The following is an 18,749-nucleotide window of genomic DNA, read 5'->3' as shown; positions in this document are numbered from 1 at the left end:
ATCGAATTGTAACCGATAAGCTAACCACAAAATTAGCTTATTGATTTATTGGTATTGGATTATCGAATAAATGGTTAGTGAACGGATTGTAATTTTATAATTAACGGCTTATTGGTGAGGGGTGGGGGAGAATTATTCAATATCCTTATCGGATAAACTGTTCGCCCGTCAAGAGTTACCATACTTACAATTTTAGCTTAGGTATGTATATTAACATCGTTTAATATTTTTCCATAGTAAATAATTATGTATTGTTAATCCAAAAGCCGTAAGGTCAAAAATTTGAAAACATATTTACTTTTCTGTTATAAACTATTACACTACTATTAATCTATATTTTTTGTAATATAGAAAAAAAATTATAATTTAATTGCATTTTAAAAGAGTAAAAAGAAGTCTTTTTTAAAGGTACGTTCATGGAGAAAAAATGATAGAGATTAGCTGATACACCGTCTGATAATCATCCAATAAGTGTTAGTCTGTTATCGAACCAATCGATATCTTATAGATTAGCTAACAAATTAGTAAATTTAAAAATCAATATCCGATAAACTAAATCATTAGGAAAATCCGCGCAATCTGTCCGATAAGCACTACCAGAAGTAACTATGTTTTGTTTTCAACTATAAGAGTATGTCTAGTATGGATTTTTAAGTTTCTCATGTTTGAATTTTGATTGACTAAAATATTTTTGACTGAACTAAATTTACACACCGCATAAGATCCAAATTTTTTTTAAAAAAAATACTTCCTACCATTTTATTTTTTTTCTTTTAAAAAAAATACCTCCTACCATTTTTTATTTTTTATTTGGATTCGAGTTTGAAATTTTTAATTAAAGGTATAGACAATTGATGTATTCATTCAATCACCATATCAAGGATTCTTTTTGATAACTTATTCATTCATTTAATGATTTATTCAATTCCCCCACCCCCCCTATATATTTTTTTAATTTTTTTTTTTAACTTATATATTTCGACTTCTCACCTTGTATGGTGCAAATAAGAAGTTCTTGTCCCACTAATTAAGGATGAATCTTCTAAGGAACTGGTTGATTATAATACAATGCAAAAAAAGTCCTAAATTAGATTGTAGATCAATATGCACTATAATTTGTTAGGAAAAAGGATTAGTAGAAAAAAATAAAAATTGATGAATAACATAAAGTAGTTTATGCGTGTATAAACACTTTATTTTGATTAGAGAAGTTGTCTTTTTAAAAACACAAACAACCATATATATATATATATATATATATAATAAAAATCTCATCACTCCGGGTTTGGTATTCCCTTTGAGACTTCTATTAATGTGGATTCTATCGAAGTCCACAAATACTCACTTTTTTGAGTTGTTATTTAATTCGTGTTTACTTTTTAATTATTACTCCCTCTGTCCCTAATTATTTGTCCACCTTTCATTTTATAGTTATCCCTAATTACTTGTCCATTTTGACAAATCAAGAAAGGACAAAATTTGTTTACCTACTATACCCTCAATTAGATGACTAATTACTTTGAAAAATGTAGAAATTTTGATCCATTTCACAATTAATAGGGGTAAAATGGTAAACTCACTATGTCATTAATTGATTTCTTAATAGGTGTGCCAATTCAAAAATGGACAAATTGTTAGGAACATAGGGAGTATATTTTTTGCAAGTTTATGTGTTTTAAGAACTTCAGATGTGTGCGACTCAAATAAAAAATTTGCGATCGACTTCTGATATGTTATCTTTGCGAAGGTCAAACATTAAACATTTTCACTTGAAATTTACTAAATGACTTGTCAAGGTTAACTTTAGACATTTTAAACTAAAATTTTAGACTTAGAAAGATCAAATTACCAATAATTTTTATTGAAGTTTTACTTGATTTGTCAATACTAACTTCAAACATACATAACTGAGATGCATATAAAAATTGACTAAAATTTCAATCATAGCAGTCTCAGTTGATATACTCTCTTTTTTTCCCTACAAGTATTTTTTGTTCACTATTCGTAAAACATTAATTAGTTATCCGAAAAAAATTATCGTAGCTTATTGATCTCGTAATTCACTATTCTCAGGTATCTCAACATATAATGTAATTAATTAAATTATTATAGGAGCTGGGATTTGGTCAAAAACTTCTAAGAAGGAGAAAATTCTGAAATTTTCTTGAATTTCGGCGTAAGACAAGTAATTTGATTATTATTAATAATATAAGCTCGTGTTTGAACATGTAATATGAAGTTATGATTTTAAATTAGCGTTCGGGATCATGATAATTTCAAATCCCGAATTCTATTTAAAATATGATTTGAAATATATTTCAAATCATGATTTTATTTTTAAATGTAAAACTTGACCCATAAGTTTATATTTTATAAGAAACATGCCCATCATTTTAATTTTTATAATAAGAAAAATTCATGCTCAGAGGGAAGAAATTATATTTGTCATGTGAAAGAATTATATTAAAGAATAATTAGTTATTATCATATTGACTAGTAGATTTTTATGAAAATTATGTATATTTAAAAGTTTGTAATCACAAACATTAATGCATAAAAAGAACATAGAGATATGTGATTTATTATTATGTTGCCTTGGGATATTTCGATATCTAGTTTATAAATTATAATTTGCTTATTTGGTAAGACTATATAAGAATTAGAAATTTTTTTTTAACGTCACCTTAAGATTGTATATTTAGCTCAATATACTATTATCTGGATTTGGTTTTCCCGTCATCAAATATTAGCTAATTAATCTATATATTTCTTGAAATTAAATAAATATTATCTTTGGAGACTGGATTTATTTTAGTGACCTTGACAAATAAAGAGATTAAAAGGCACCAAGCATGCTTGTTCAATGTTCATGTTTGGAGTTTATATTGAGTAAATATATCGCATATTTTTATCTGTAAAGTTAACTGATTAAATTACTTGTTTGTAATCTTTCTTTATATTGAATCATGGTGTTTATATATTCTTTATTTGCTTTTATTGATCCACTATCAAGATTTTTTTTTTGGTTATTATAACTATTACAGTTATTGAAGGATTATATTTATGGATTGATTTTAGGGAATATGGTCTGATATACTTCTTAATTTTGTCATTTATAGTTGATATATTCTTCGTTATGAAAGTGACTCATATAAAATGAATAAATTTTCTTGATAAATATACTTTTTTCATAAGTTAAATATGAAAAATAGAAAACGTGACATAATGAATCGCAATAATCAATCATTGTGATTTGTGAATGAAAGATAAATAATTCATTAGAGAGATTTCTTTCGAAATTATGTATACTTTGGCTTAATTAGGGTTGATCTCTATTTCAAGCTATGAATGATAGCTAATCATAATTTGACTCGCTTAAGTCATTAATTAGACTATTGGATGTGACATAAACTTATTTGATTAGTTGAAAAATATCACTTGAACACTCAAAAAACTTTGATTGACCCTTTAATTGGATTAAACACGCTACATAATATGATTTTTTTTACCCCTTCTAGACTAATGGATGTGACATAACCTTATTTGATTAGTTGAAAAATATCACTTGAACAATCAAAAAACTTTGATTGACCCTTTAATTGGATTAAACACGCTACATAATATGATTTTTTTTACCCCTTCTAGACTAATGGATGTGACATAACCTTATTTGATTAGTTGAAAAATATCACTTGAACACTCAAAAAAAACTTCGATCGACCCTTTAATTTGACTAAACACGCTACGTAATTTGAATATATTGACCTTTAATTTGATTAAACAAGTTACAATATTTGAATTGGTACGCTAGTCAAGTATGGCATGATTATTGGCTTTAATTAGGATCACGATCATGATTAGTTAAATGAACATGCTAAATACCTCAACCAAATGAATTAATTGACTCGTAATATATATTTGTTTGGACCACATATCTTGAAATTAAGAATGTTACCCAAATATGTACCGACTCAATCCAAAAAAGATTTGAATGTCTTGCAATATCTATATAGATACATATTAATTAGATCGATTAATAAATATCAAGGTTTTAGGAAACATTATTCTGGCTAAGATATTAATGACCAAAATGATTTGTTATGGACAACTATATTGAAATGGTACATATATACCTAAGTGTTGTTACATTTATACGTATTGAGTAGTTGCTAATTAATATGAGTTAAATTTTTACTATAAAAAGGGGAGACAAATAAGAGTAATAGAGTTTGAAAATGTTGTTATATTTTATTTATATAAAGAGTAGGGAATGCACATGAATATTAATAATGTAAGAAAAATAAATTGGACCTATCACATGCATGATAGAGGTTGTTAGGGCACAATGATGATAATGAAGACTTGAATTCCACATGTATTTGTGACTGATTGAATATGGCAATAACACAGCATGGGGTGGCCAGCTTGTTTGTGTTTAAAATGGGCAACTAACATATATAGAATTAAATTAAAATGAAAGTGACAATACCAAGTGATATATATATATATGAGAAATATTTAGGAAGAAAATAATTATTTACTGTGTTTATTAATCCTCGTGATTTATGATTTTTTTTATAATATTTAATGTTTCGATTAATCTATAATGAAATTCAGACATGAAATGGTTATAACATAGTGAAAAAGCATGATATGTATCACTGAACTTGAGTCAAATCGTCAATTACACACTTAATCTAATTTATTATGATTTTTTTTTCCGAGTGAAATAAATATGTAACAAGATCAGTTAAGACTAGTGTTGAATTCTTCAAAAAAATAAATCTACAAGCGTAATTGCCTCTACTTTTATTCTTCAAATCCACAACTTAAAATTGTGACTTCATGTTTAAAGGAAATATTTCATTTTTCAACTAATTAAGGTGTTATTTTTATTACTTTTTTTTTACTTTTTTTTTTTTTTGCTTTTCAAATAAACGTCGATGCCTTTTTGATTAAATATACAAGCCTATTTTTGGGGAAATATAAATATTACTAATAAACGTTCTTTACTACCCAATTCATCCTGATGAACTCTTCATTTCGTCACAAAAAATGCAACATAATAGAAGTGTTTGCTCCGCCAAATATCTTTGACCAAAGAGACAAAGAACCAACCAAGATGTATTAAGATCTAATAATTAACGCTCAAGTGATTAATCAAGATTTAAAAATATTGTTACTTTGTTGGTACTTAAATAATTAGACAAAAACTGGGAGTGATTAAGAGAAAACCGTACCATAAAAGTCAAGAAAATTAGAAATGAAAGTTATTTTGAAATTAGAGCCAACCTAACATGGAATTGCATTGGATGCCTCAAAACTGAAATAAGACAAACTTAGACTGTAGTCCAAAGTTTATATTGCTCCGTGAGTCCAATTTATTTCTCATTTTTTTTAAAAATAATTATTTTTAAAAACATATTCTTTTTTCTAATTTTACTTTTACTATTCTAATAATGTTCTAGAACAATATTAAAAGATTGAGGGTAAATAAGAGCAATTCAGTCAAAAAATTGTTTTCTTAAATGGTATGTAAAAACCTAAACTATTTTTTGTCCATAAATGTTTACACCTACTTCAATTTATATAAAATAACTTCCTTTTTGTTCATTCTTAAAAAAATGATATATTTTTTTATTTGATAAATATTTAATGATACAATTAAAAAATTATTTATTTTAAGAATAATTTTGAAACATTGCAAAGTCTTTTTATATTTCTTAAACTCTATATCGAATCAAATAACATCATATAAATTGAGACAGAGAAAATATCACAGAAAATATTAAATATAATATTTGGACGTTAAGTAATATATTGAATCATCTGTTCAGATGACAATTTTTTTAAAAGGTGAAATTCATGTTCAAACACAATATATCCTTGGTTAATTTTTTTTCACATGTAAGTTACGTGATTGGTATAATTAGTTTAATGATTATATACATATATGAACTAGCAAGGTTATTTTACCCACAAGTTTCTAGGCTGATTAATTAGTTTAATTGAAAATTTTAAACGGGAGACAAGTTTCTCATTCGATAATCTCCAAAATTTCACCACAAGTTCATAAAATATTCATTGAGAGATCGAATCATAAATATTCCACAAATTTTTGGGACATTCATAAACAGATCAAAATATGCTAGACTCTTCTTGATAATCAAATAATTTTCAAGAAGATCCACAAACACAAATCCTTCCATGGAGATCAAGTCTAAATCATCCTAATTTGAGAAATAGGCCACTAGCGATCCTTGAATCACGGATAAATCATTTCATGGAGATGAAATCTAAATCATTCTCGTTCGAGAAATACACCACTATAACCCTCGAATCATGAAAAAATCTTAAGAAAGAAGAATTAAGGGGTTAACAGGTTTGTACTCACAATTTTGAAGAATAAAATTCTTCTTCTTATTTCTTTTAGAAAAAAGGTTAAAAAAAGGTTTCTCATTTGATACTCTTTCCCTTTAAAAAGTAATAAAAAAAATCCTGATGTCTGCGGCTTACTTTGTGATAATAGAGTATTAATTAATTATTGGAGATATAGTTTGATTTTATAATTAAAGAGACATCCAATTTAGCAATCAAAAAATATTGTCCAAATCATATTGAGGAATATTATAAGAAACTATTTAGGAGATAAATAGTTTTTAAAATAATATTGTACAAATCTGTTAACCTTTTGATTCTTAATAACGATGAGTTTTAAAACAAATCTGAGTTTTAAAATATCAGAGTAATGATGAGTTTAAAATAATTTTATGTCTTAATAACATAAGATCCAATTGACTAGGGACAACTTGAAGGATTAGACGTTAAATCACACAACAAAATCCAAAAATTAACGACAACGAGGCAGGTAATCAAGTACGATATGATTATAAATAGTAATTAAATTGTTAACTAATAATACTCTCTCTGTCCCAAAATAAGTGTCATTTCAGCAAAAATCACATTCACAAAGAAATTAATAGATACAATATATGTAGTTTCTCTAATTTGAACACTTTAAATAAAACAAATCCTAGTAAAAATTACCTTCAATGAGCCTTGTGCGACAAACTTAAATTAGTTGAGACTCAAACTAAATGCCGATTTAGTATAATAGAAGTTGGCTTGGTGAAGTTCAGTAATTTTTCTTTTTATCATAATGTTTTTGCAGGTGAAGTAGGTATTTTTTTTTATTTTTTTTTTGTGTGTTGAAGCTTGCATTGCATCCATGTGATAATGAAAGGGACAAATTAAGACAAAATCATGTGGTGCTAAACATAGATTATATATTAATCCAAAAATTTGTCCTCTCAATAAGATAATGGTAGATAATTAATTTTTCAATTTTTTTCTTCTCTCCTCTTTTTATTTTATTTGGGTTTTATATTTTAACTACTTCTCTTTTTGACTATATGACAATTCATTTGGTGAGTTCCGTACATGCAAGGAATCTTACTACAAGCATGAAGTCGTTGTGAAAGTGATGCCAAATCTAGGTGTATTATTTTTTTTCTTCAATAAGTATTCAATATTTTTTTTGGAGTCCGACGAGTAAGTTTAAAGCTCGAAACTTCTAGATAAAAATGTAGTTGTATTTACGACTCCAATGCAACTTTTGGTGATGGTGCGTTTGGTTGCTTCAACTTACAAGTAAACAATTTCATATGTTTCAAAAGTTAGTAAATGTATACAACACGTCAATTATAGTATATTCTACAAAATTCATTGCTTTTGTTCAAACTTGTTGAATCACATAACCTATTTGTTGACAAAATTGAATCTGTCAAATGATGCATGCTTACATCTCTATCATTCGAGCAAGACAATAATTATAGTCATTTTTTTCTTCTTAAAAACAAAAAAAAAAAATCGAAACTACATCATGGTGATTATTGGTGAAATTACAATTACCTGACAAGAGAGGTTGCTCGAATGGTAAGCATCCTTTACCTCCAATGTTAAGATTGTGGGTTCGAGTCATCATCAAATGAGCAAAAGGGGAGGGAGCTCGTATGGAGGGGTAAAAAAATATTTAAAAAATTACAATTACCTAAAATCGGACTTTAGCATTTGCTAGCCCTTATAATTTGAATATGGGCCTGGGCTGTCAAAGGTTAGGCTCAATCTAAGTTGGAATTTAGCATTTGCTAGCCCTTGTAATTTCATTTTGGGGGCCCATGAAGTCCAGAAAATGAATACGGTCCAATAAACAAAGTGAAAATTGTATAAATTAGCAAATTATTAATTTAAATTAAATTCTATAACCAATCAAACCCGTAGCAAACAGTTGTCATTTGCCTCTCTCCCTAGGTTTCTCACTTGCCAATCTCTCCCTCGCCTCTCTCGCTTTTATACAAACACAAATGTATAAAATGCGTTTGTGTTTGTATAAAGCGAGAGAAAACTGTATATACATATACGAATACATATGTTTTCGTCCTATACACTTATAATTATACAAATACATATCTTCCCCTGTCCAGTTCTCTTTTGCCTTTCTCTCTTTCTCTCTTTCTTGCTTTATACAAACACAAATTATACAAATTACAATGTATAATTTGTGTTGTACAAAACGAGAGAGAGAGATTTGATATACAAATATTTTATTTCGATTCAATTGTAGACAAATTCAAATTTTATGCAGATATACAAACACATATAATTGAATTGAGAGGCTACCAGCAATTTATACAAACGAGAGGCTGCCAACAATTTATACAAATGGCCTGCCAGCGAAATTATACAAATCTGAAGTTCCTGCCAGAGAATTATACAATCTGATGCCCCATAGCAAACATAAAGTTTGTTATGGAGCGCAATTATACAAACTACATCTATAACATACAAATATGATTTTTATGTTTATTATATGTGAAAGTTGTTCATAAACAAATACTTCACTAATTCAACTATTTTCTTGTTACAATTCGATAAATAAATAAATAAAATGAAATAAATCCCCCTTTTAATTTACTATACATTTCATTCTTTAATTCTATCACAAACAATTCGTGAATAAGGTTTGAATTCACCTATCACCAACATCTAATTTAAATTTCTTTATTGGAGATAGAGAATACTTGGTTCTTTAGAAATTTTTCTAAAATAGTAGAAATAAATATGAATTTCTTCGAAAGATAGAGATAGGAAGAATTCGGAGAAGTGATTAGATAAAGACATGATATGACACAAAACTTCAACTTACGAAGGATATGACTCTAAATAGAAATCTATGGATATCGAAGATTAGTAGGTAATCGAGTATTGTCATACTTTATGTCTAAGAGGAAAGTGACTAGCCTTGGTAGTATTATTTAGTAATCACGGAATTTCTTATTCTTTAATGTTACTATATTGCTTGATTTACTTTATGCTATTTTGTTGTAATAATTTTTTCTTGCAATCATATACGTATATATTTTTTAAAATTCTTTTGAGCCAAGGGTCTATAGGTTGAAACAACATCTCTATTCCATAAAAGTTAGGAATAAAATATGCCAAAACGAGAGAGAGAGATTTGATATACAAATATTTTATTTCGATTCAATTGTAGACAAATTCAAATTTTATGCAGATATACAAACACATATAATTGAATTGAGAGGCTACCAGCAATTTATACAAACGAGAGGCTGCCAACAATTTATACAAATGGCCTGCCAGCGAAATTATACAAATCTGAAGTTCCTGCCAGAGAATTATACAATCTGATGCCCCATAGCAAACATAAAGTTTGTTATGGAGCGCAAATTATACAAACTACATCTATAACATACAAATATGATTTTTTATGTTTATTATATGTGAAAGTTGTTCATAAACAAATACTTCACTAATTCAACTATTTTCTTGTTACAATTCGATAAATAAATAAATAAAATGAAATAAATCCCCCTTTTAATTTACTATACATTTCATTCTTTAATTCTATCACAAACAATTCGTGAATAAGGTTTGAATTCACCTATCACCAACATCTAATTTAAATTTCTTTATTGGAGATAGAGAATACTTGGTTCTTTAGAAATTTTTCTAAAATAGTAGAAATAAATATGAATTTCTTCGAAAGATAGAGATAGGAAGAATTCGGAGAAGTGATTAGATAAAGACATGATATGACACAAAACTTCAACTTACGAAGGATATGACTCTAAATAGAAATCTATGGATATCGAAGATTAGTAGGTAATCGAGTATTGTCATACTTTATGTCTAAGAGGAAAGTGACTAGCCTTGGTAGTATTATTTAGTAATCACGGAATTTCTTATTCTTTAATGTTACTATATTGCTTGATTTACTTTATGCTATTTTGTTGTAATAATTTTTTCTTGCAATCATATACGTATATATTTTTTAAAATTCTTTTGAGCCAAGGGTCTATAGGTTGAAACAACATCTCTATTCCATAAAAGTTAGGAATAAAATATGCGTACATACTATCTATAAGCCTTACCAGTGACATTATACTGGATTTATTATCATTGTTTTGTTATTAATAAATTGTAATTTCATGAAAAGGAGGGAAGAATATTAGAACAGTTCAATTTTTAAAAAAAATATTTCCTAAATTGTACTTTCATGAAAAGGGGGAAGAATATTAGAACAGTTCAATTAATTCTAATTTTTTTCAAAGGTTAATAATAATGTCTGTCGTGAAGGTTACAAAATGGAACGTTTTTCAGCAGAATGTCCTTTAATTACTCTTTATCACACTGATATGTTGGAGAATGTTCTTAATTTTACCAACTCCTATGCTCTCCAAAATTATTAGAAAATTTAATAGAAATTTTATAGTGTTAAGAGTTAATTATATTTTATTCATATTCTTTTTTAAATCACAAAAAATTGTGAAATCTGAATACATTTCAAAACATCGAGATACATCGCGTCTCAATTTCATATACGACCCTCAACGTCTCGATATATCGCATCTCAATTTCAGATACAACACTAAACATTCCGATACATCGCGTAAAGTGATGTATCCGAGAATAGTAAAGAGTAGGGAATTTTGTCATTTTTTCAAATAGTAATTTTTTTTAGAGAATATGATAAAATAAGTTTGGTATTCAGATAATTTTTCCAAATTATAATCATACACTAGGAAAACAAAACATGGATAAAGATTAACTTCTATTTTTTCCAAAAAATTACTTTGAAAAGAAAGGTCACATTTTAATTTTAATTTTTAATGAAAGGTCACATTTGATTTGAAACTGAAACAAACAAACAAACAAACAAAACTCTGGCTGTTGTATGAGGGTAAGGGAAATCTTTTCTTTCATACAATTTGTTTTTATTTAAATAAACACTTTTTGAAATTGAGACTCTAGCTAGATTAGACTAAATTAATTATGTTTATTAGGATAGGTTGTTTCTTCTTCTTCTTCTTCTGTTGAATCAACAAAAGTGTTCAATACTTTAATAGAATAAAAAATGAGGACAGACTGTAATTGTTAATTACTTCAAATATTAATTTGTGTGTCCTACCATCAAGTTAGACTGTAGACTTTTAAACCCAATTTAGTTTCTTGATTTAAGCAAATCAAACAAGAATATGGACGCCAGCCTATTACTTTGAAATCAGACGAGTAAATTTACAGCTAAAAGTTGATTGTCATTCTTTGAATTCTAAGTCAAAAAAAGCCTTGTATAACCTTATGTGGTGCTCCACTCCAGTGGATGAGGTTGTTCTTCCCTTAACCTAAAATTTCAGGTTCGAATTTTATGTATGAATTTTTTTTTGATGGAATCTTATGCGGTGAGTCCGAAATAGTTGGACTCCAATGCGATACTAGATATCGCTGTTGATTTGGAGTCGTGCGGAGCAGTTTGGAATTTGGAGACTAGGGTGAACTCCTAGGGTTCGAAGTTCCGTCTATTTTTGGGTAGAATTAGTCTTTATATTGTACTCAGAGACAATCTGTACTTATCTTATATTTGTAAAAGCCTTGTACTCTTGCTTTGGGTTAGATGCCCGATTACTGACTGATGACAGGTCTTGGGTGGTTTCTTGTCTTGTATTTCATTCTGTTTCTTCACATGTTTTAAGCTTTATGCTTCTTGTGTTGGCTTCCGCTTGGTAGTCCGTTGCTAGACATTGGGTGTGAAACAAAAAAGAAAAGAAGCGGCAAGGCAACAATATGAATGTTCTTATTTTTGAACCTTTTTTTGCGTATAATTTTTCAACGAAAGAGATTTAATTCTTTAAAGGCAATTACGCCCCTTGACTATACATCGCATAAATTTATTTTTAAAATTCGTTAAGTCACCCCATACCATTTGATAATAAAGAAAATTGAAGCATTGAACTCTCCCCTATTTTATCCTATATGTCCAAATTGGAACACCCCAACAAGAGTAGTTGGATCTCCCCTTTCCCAAGGCACCATCTCCTCTTTTATAATTCACTTTTCAATTGCCAAGTGCTTTTAATAGCCAAATATGTTTGATGCAATAAAAGTCATTTTTCATGAAAAAACATTTCCATCTTTTCCAAATATTTTAACTTGCTTAAACAAACACTTGGACATTAATATTAATCTCTACCTCTCAAAAATTTCATTCAGAATGTGAATGAGCTAACACAGACGGAGTTATACGAAGAAATTGGAAATAATAAGAAGTGGATAAAGTAAGTAAAAACCAAGTGAGTGTTACCTGCTATGGTGACTTTGAAGCAAAAAGAAAGTCTTGAAGTTTGCTAATGCCTCCCAGCTCACATACATATAAATACTCATCATAAAAAAGAGAGCAAAAATCTATCTATATAGCTTTCTATCTCTTTCAATGGCGCCAATCAAGCTCTAACATAAAACCCCACCTCATATATACAAAACATTATGGCTAACTTCATTAAACCAAACTCCTCCAATTCTTGATTCCAACATTTAGTACTAGTGTTGTGTTTAGGATGAAGAATATGATACCTGCTTGTTTTAATATTCCTCATAATTCTGAGGATTCAGAAACTTCTTCTCTTCCTCCTCCTTCACAAGTGCCTCAAAATCTTGTTACATGTATATACCAAGCTCAGATTTGTGGTTCACCTGTTTATCTTACACTCACTTGGTCCAAGAACCTGTTTTCACATTCTTTGTTAGTTCATGCACCTGATCTTTTCTCCATCACCATTCCACTCCATCAATCGTCTTTCGCCATATTTAAGGCACGGCCAGGATCAAAATCCGTGCATCCGGTCCAATTACATGACCGTAAGAAGATGAAGGTCCATTGGGACTTCACACTTGCCAAGTTCAATCAGAACTCGGCAGAGCCTGAGGGGTGTTTTTACATTGCAATTACTTGCAATGCAAGACTGGAGTTTTTCCTTGGTGATATGTTGACGGAATTGACGGGCCGGGCCAGGCTGGTATCGGGATGTTGCACGGGAGACCTGACTTTGTTGTCGAGGAGAGAACACGTGTTTGGACGGAGGAGTTATACTACACGGGCTCGGATTATGGGGGTTAAACATGAATTTGTGATAGAATGTGGGGGTGGAGTGTTGAAAGTGAAAGTGGATGGGAAAACAAGTCTTGTAGTGAAAAGACTTGCTTGGAAATTTAGGGGAAATGAAAGAATTTTAGTTGGTCAAGTAGAGGTAACCTTTTTTTGGGATGTCTTCAATTGGGTAAATAAAAACTGTGACAATCATAAATTTGGGCATGGACATGGACATGAACATGGTGTTTTTGTGTTCCAAGTAGGTGATGGTGGTGTTTGGCCTGAAATGGGTGGCGCCGAGAAGAAATTGATGAGGAAAAGTTTGTCCGCAACAGCTGGAACGATGTCGACACCACTGTCGGTCTCTTTGTCGCCATCGCCGTCGTGCTCTAGTGTGTTGCAGTGGGCAGAGGAGAACAGTGAATGTGGGAGGAGTTCATGGTCATCTATAAGGTCATATGGGAGTAATGAGGGATTTTCTTTGTTATTGTATGCATGGAGGAAGGATTAATGAAGATTAATTTGATTTTTTTTGGTTCAGTTACTCAGATTATTTGTGAGTATTAAATTGTAATAACAGAAACCTGTAATTTTATTAGTTCCTGTAATTGATTTTTTTTGGTTCAGTTACTCAGATTAGTTATGATTTCCCCCTATTTTTGCTCCTGCAATTGAATTGGTTCTTACCAAGTCACTAGGAACAGTTTCTGTGGAACTACCACTGACAAATTCAAGAACAATGACTATGGAAGAGCAGCCATTTTGGAGAAGAAACGAGGCAACGGCTATAACCACAGAGTGCAAGTGGAGCGAGACAGAAGTTAAGTGTTTATACGTTCCATGTGAAAAACGTGGCTGGATGCGAGGATGTTAGGAGATATCTAAGATTGTTTCAGGATCAAATTCACACAGACAAAGCATGATGGCAATAGTTTATCACAGTAACAATGGTATTGTTACACAAGGAAAGTATCAATGGAGGACTGAAGAATTCCAGAATCATGTAGGTGGAAAAGCTATTGCAATTGCCTTTGAAGGGTAATCGAGATCTCGGTTCGGAGGCAAGATGATGTGCAAGTTAAATTGACATAATAAATATACAGTGAAATGAGTAATTATGATAAATGGATGTCAAGAGAAATCACTTCACCTGTTTATTACCTATATAACTGTCTTTCCAACTCGAGCTGTGAAGTAAACTGTAAGAGTCTAAGAGGTGGTTCTAAGATCAGAGTATACATGCTTTATTGAAGCTCAAATAGAAAAATCTGATTTTTCACGAGTCGTCTATAAAGAATATCAGCTAAGGAACATTGCTCTGTAGAATTTTCACTCACCAGAGCTCCTCAAACCAGGCGTAAAAATCTGGCCAACTGCTTCAAGAGCAGAAATGTTCCAGCTCTCAACATGCTTAACAATCTGTTTGGAGATAGGAAATATCAATGAGGGAAGAACATTGCTCTAGTTTTTGAATTGTAGAGATAAAATCTTTTCTACTTACTTTGAGTTGTTCATCTAGATCATAGACCGTTTTCCCATCAACAGAGATGAGAGGCTGCCACGGAAGTTTGAGGGATGTTCTACAAGTCAGATGAAAAATCAGCATGTGAATAGTCAAAAGAATCCTAAGAAAACTCTGGTATTCGTTTACATCCAAAAATATTTCACTTATCAGGATCAACTATGCATAATTGACAGAAACAAATGTCAAATGCTTTGAACGAGAGAGCAGTTAATACAATCGGGTAAACTAATATTCGCCTTTAAGCTAACAAATTTTGAGAGTAAAACCAAGTACCTCAGTTTCCAGTATGCCACTATGACCTCTGCATTAGAATCATTACCCTGTACATCAGGCAGATAGGCATTAAGTAAAGTGTTCCTGATTTGAAAGGAAGATTGAATATTGTAAATGCACTAAATAAACAACATATCACTATAATTATAAAAAATGCTTGGAAACATTTGAATGACTATGTTACAACTGACAAGTATTACCGAAAAGTAACTTCATAATCATTTAAGAATGGATGTGCTCTTGGACACCAATAAATGACTCAAAACGGAAAAAAAATGCCACAAATTTGGTATTATGATGCCCTCATAGTGTTTTTCTTGTGGAATTGGAATCATCATCCAGACCGTCCGTATTCTCCAACTTTTGGAGTGGATAATTGAACTGAGGATGATGTCAAAGATATGTTTGGCAGTTTAACATACAAGATAACTAGTACAATACCAACCCAAAAAATGATTCAAAGCTAAATCTACCCAGTACCCACAGTGAAGTTTGTTTCAATGAGCCTTCACATTCTGAACCAAGCTACCACAATTTGTTCCTCGGTCCAAAATTGTAGACCTTGTTAACAACTAAACTAGGAAAAATCCCATTTCATATGGAAACGTCAAAATACTACATATAAAAATATAAGTAGATTCTACTTTGTGTACACTCTACCCTCCCCACACCCCACTTGTGGGATTTCACTGGGTATGTTGTTGTTACTCTGGCTGTTTGAGAAACACTTCATAAGGATTTTACGAGTAGATTCAACACTATAGGAGAACAGCACACAAATACTGATGGGTGATTTGTAAAAGATTAAAGTGGCAATATCTTACTTGGGCTTAAAACAATAATTGTAATGTCTGTCCTCCCATTTCTCAGTCACCACATTTACAATCCCATTTCAAGCATGAGAATTATGAGCAAAATAGTCTGTCTTATTATGAATGGAGCTACCATCAAACTCCAGACAGTGTTATGGGTTTCCAGACTTAGAAGATAATCTGGCTTATAAAGGCCACTGCTATGGAGGTCTTGGTGGAAAGAAATTCCTGGTGTATTCATTCTTAGGAAGTTGCAGATTAATACATGCCATTACATTGTAAGTTTAGTTATTTAATTGCATCGAGTTAGCCACTATTATCCTTCATCTGTATGGTAGATAACTTAGCTATCCTTTAAGTAGAAAAATGCTTATGCTTAATAAAATAGCTAAAAATGTTTCCATGTATTGATGATCAGTAAATAGACTTCACTTTATTGATGTAACTAAGAAAAGAAGAAGAGTTTATTGCAAATTTACTAGCAATCTCCAACAATAGATTCAGAATAATCACTTTGGTAAGTGATCCCTTTCATATCACATATCTGAATGACAAGTAAAAAGTTCGAGCTGTGTGATCCCAATAAAATAAATAACAAAGAATAACCAGTTTTATCAGCAAAGTCTCAAGTTAGAGTAATCTTCTCTCCAAAGTTTTCTCTCTGAAGAGGACAGAAATGAAACAGATCAGATTACTGACGCACTCCATATCTCCTTCAAGGGGCAAGAACTAATGAAAAGAACAAAACACTTCTCACTAAGCATTCAGCGAATGCTATGTCTTCTTTTGGATTTGTTTTGTTTCATCTTTTTATTCTTTAATACTATTTATGAACTTGCAGTACATACCTTCTCAATCTTTTCTAATTTGATTGATGGACTATCAAAAAACGGTACCAGCAATTGCAAGTTGCGGGAATACAAGTCCCTTCCTGGATGACACAATCATAAAATAAGGTGAATTACCTTTTGTTTGTTGTTAAACTAAGCTAATTTCTAGCTTTGGAAGATTGACAATTTTCGTAGTTTATTCATCTAATGAGCATACTACTACTAAGCTAGTCTAGAAACTGAAATAGATGTTTAAAGTACTGACACTAGCAACAGATACAGGATAAAAGAGGCAAATACAAGCGATATTACAAAGCAAACATGTCACACATAGAATAAATTCAGCAATAGAAGCTGTCAATTAAGATGTTTATGAAAACCGGAAAAGAAGCCGGTATTTACACTCAATGCGCAAATAGCACAGATAGATGATAATATCAGAGTTCACATTAGTAGATTGTCTGGCCATGTCTTATGCCACCTCCAAATGCAGAGATCAGTATGTATAATAAAGTTCTTCAAACATGAATTGAAAATCAAACTTACTAGTGAAAAGAACGGGTTTATTAAAGGTTATCTATGATACCATGTGAAGGAATTGAGAAGCCTAATACTTTATTAAAAAATTCTTCAAGACTGAGTGCGGTGCGGGACATAAATGTGGAATTTTTTATACAGATAAGCAAGGAAATTTCCTGGTGCTGCCATAACGGTGATGCAAATATCAAATAATGTGCCATCCGATATAGAAAATGATTCCTCTTACCACGGAATTTTATAGTTGGATCTTCAAAGACACAGTCTTCTGCATAAATTCCACTGGTGAAGAGGCCTAAATTGAATGAAAGCTCTAAATTAGTGAAAGACCAGTTTATCTTTAACCACAATAACAGGCTTAAACTTTAACTGACACATTATTCACAATCAGAAAAAAGAAAACTTTGTCCTCCAAGTAATGAAAGATTTTCACATAGTAAAGCAAAGAAAAATTTGTGGATCACCCACCTCATACTGTGAAGTATAAGATGATAAAATCATAAATCAGTTTGACAACTCAAAAAAATAAAATCTTGCTACAAACATTTTACATGGAAGACTTCAATCAAACAAACTCTCTTTTAAGTTTTTTCAGTCTTCACTCAAGTCCGTGCTTATGTTTCGACTTACATGTTGGCTTCAGAAGTGCAGATATTTAGGAAGTATATACTCCTTCCATTTCAATTTGTTTGTCTTACTACTTCCTTTTTAATCCGTTTCAAAAAAGAATGTTTTTTTCCTCTTTCCGACTACTCTTTAATCCTAACTTCCCATGTGACATATTTAAAACCACAAGATTAAAGCGCATTTGAATACATTTTACGTATCTTCAGTTTAAGAACCGAACACTCAAAAGTCTTATTTATTTTTTTAAACTCTGTACCAAGTCAAAACCAGACAAACAAATTAAAACAGACAGAGTACTAATTATTACTAAGAGATAAACAACACTACCTGTAACAAAATAAGCTTTCTCATAATCTAACTTGATAATCTTGAGGACATCTTCTACATTATAAACCAAAGGCTCTCCACCCCCTTCATCATCAGATACCCCCAATCTAGCAAACATTATAATAATATTAAGGAAATCAAAAATGAAATCTTGAAAATAGAAATACCCCCAATTTAAGAAAATGCAAAACCTGTTTGTTGATGGTGAAGAGAGGAGCCTGAGTAGTTCAGTGACACCACTGACTGCAATTTTCAACAACTTGGGTGTTTGGGTTTTCACCTTCTGATTATTGGGTGCAGGGGAGCAGCAGTAGAAACCACCTTGCCCTTTCTGATAAGAAAAAAAAAAAAAAAAAAAAAAATTAAACGGG

General features: G+C 30.6%; 2 protein-coding genes across 2 annotated transcripts in view; one reads left to right on the top strand and one right to left on the bottom strand.

Annotated features, from left to right (window-relative positions):
• Positions 1 to 12,592: 12,592 nt before the first annotated feature.
• LOC102599154 (uncharacterized) lies at positions 12,593 to 14,074 on the top strand. The gene has a single exon (XM_006347735.2). The coding sequence runs from the start codon at positions 12,915 to 12,917 to the stop codon at positions 13,956 to 13,958; it is 1,044 nt and encodes a 347-aa protein (XP_006347797.1). The 5' UTR covers positions 12,593 to 12,914; the 3' UTR covers positions 13,959 to 14,074.
• Positions 14,075 to 14,519: 445 nt separating this feature from the next.
• Positions 14,520 to 18,749, bottom strand: part of LOC102598829 (uncharacterized) — a 4,857-nt gene continuing 627 nt past the window's right edge. Inside the window, exons 2-8 of the mRNA XM_006347734.2 lie at positions 18,570 to 18,709; positions 18,379 to 18,485; positions 17,654 to 17,719; positions 16,906 to 16,988; positions 15,246 to 15,292; positions 14,949 to 15,027; positions 14,520 to 14,866 (exon numbers count right to left, since the gene is read on the bottom strand). Coding sequence (XP_006347796.1) covers positions 14,777 to 14,866; positions 14,949 to 15,027; positions 15,246 to 15,292; positions 16,906 to 16,988; positions 17,654 to 17,719; positions 18,379 to 18,485; positions 18,570 to 18,709 — 612 coding nt within the window. The 3' untranslated portion in view covers positions 14,520 to 14,776. The remainder of the gene's footprint in view (positions 14,867 to 14,948; positions 15,028 to 15,245; positions 15,293 to 16,905; positions 16,989 to 17,653; positions 17,720 to 18,378; positions 18,486 to 18,569; positions 18,710 to 18,749) is intronic.

This window comes from Solanum tuberosum, unplaced genomic scaffold, assembly GCF_000226075.1.
Source record: "Solanum tuberosum cultivar DM 1-3 516 R44 unplaced genomic scaffold, SolTub_3.0 scf00092, whole genome shotgun sequence".
In the NCBI taxonomy this organism is placed as follows: domain Eukaryota; kingdom Viridiplantae; phylum Streptophyta; class Magnoliopsida; order Solanales; family Solanaceae; genus Solanum; species Solanum tuberosum.
This window is presented reverse-complemented; position numbering and strand designations above follow the sequence as displayed.

Excerpts from the sequence above, each read along its gene's own strand:
- LOC102599154 (XM_006347735.2), top strand. The coding sequence starts at position 12,915 with ATGAAGAATATGATACCTGCTTGTTTTAATATTCCTCATAATTCTGAG.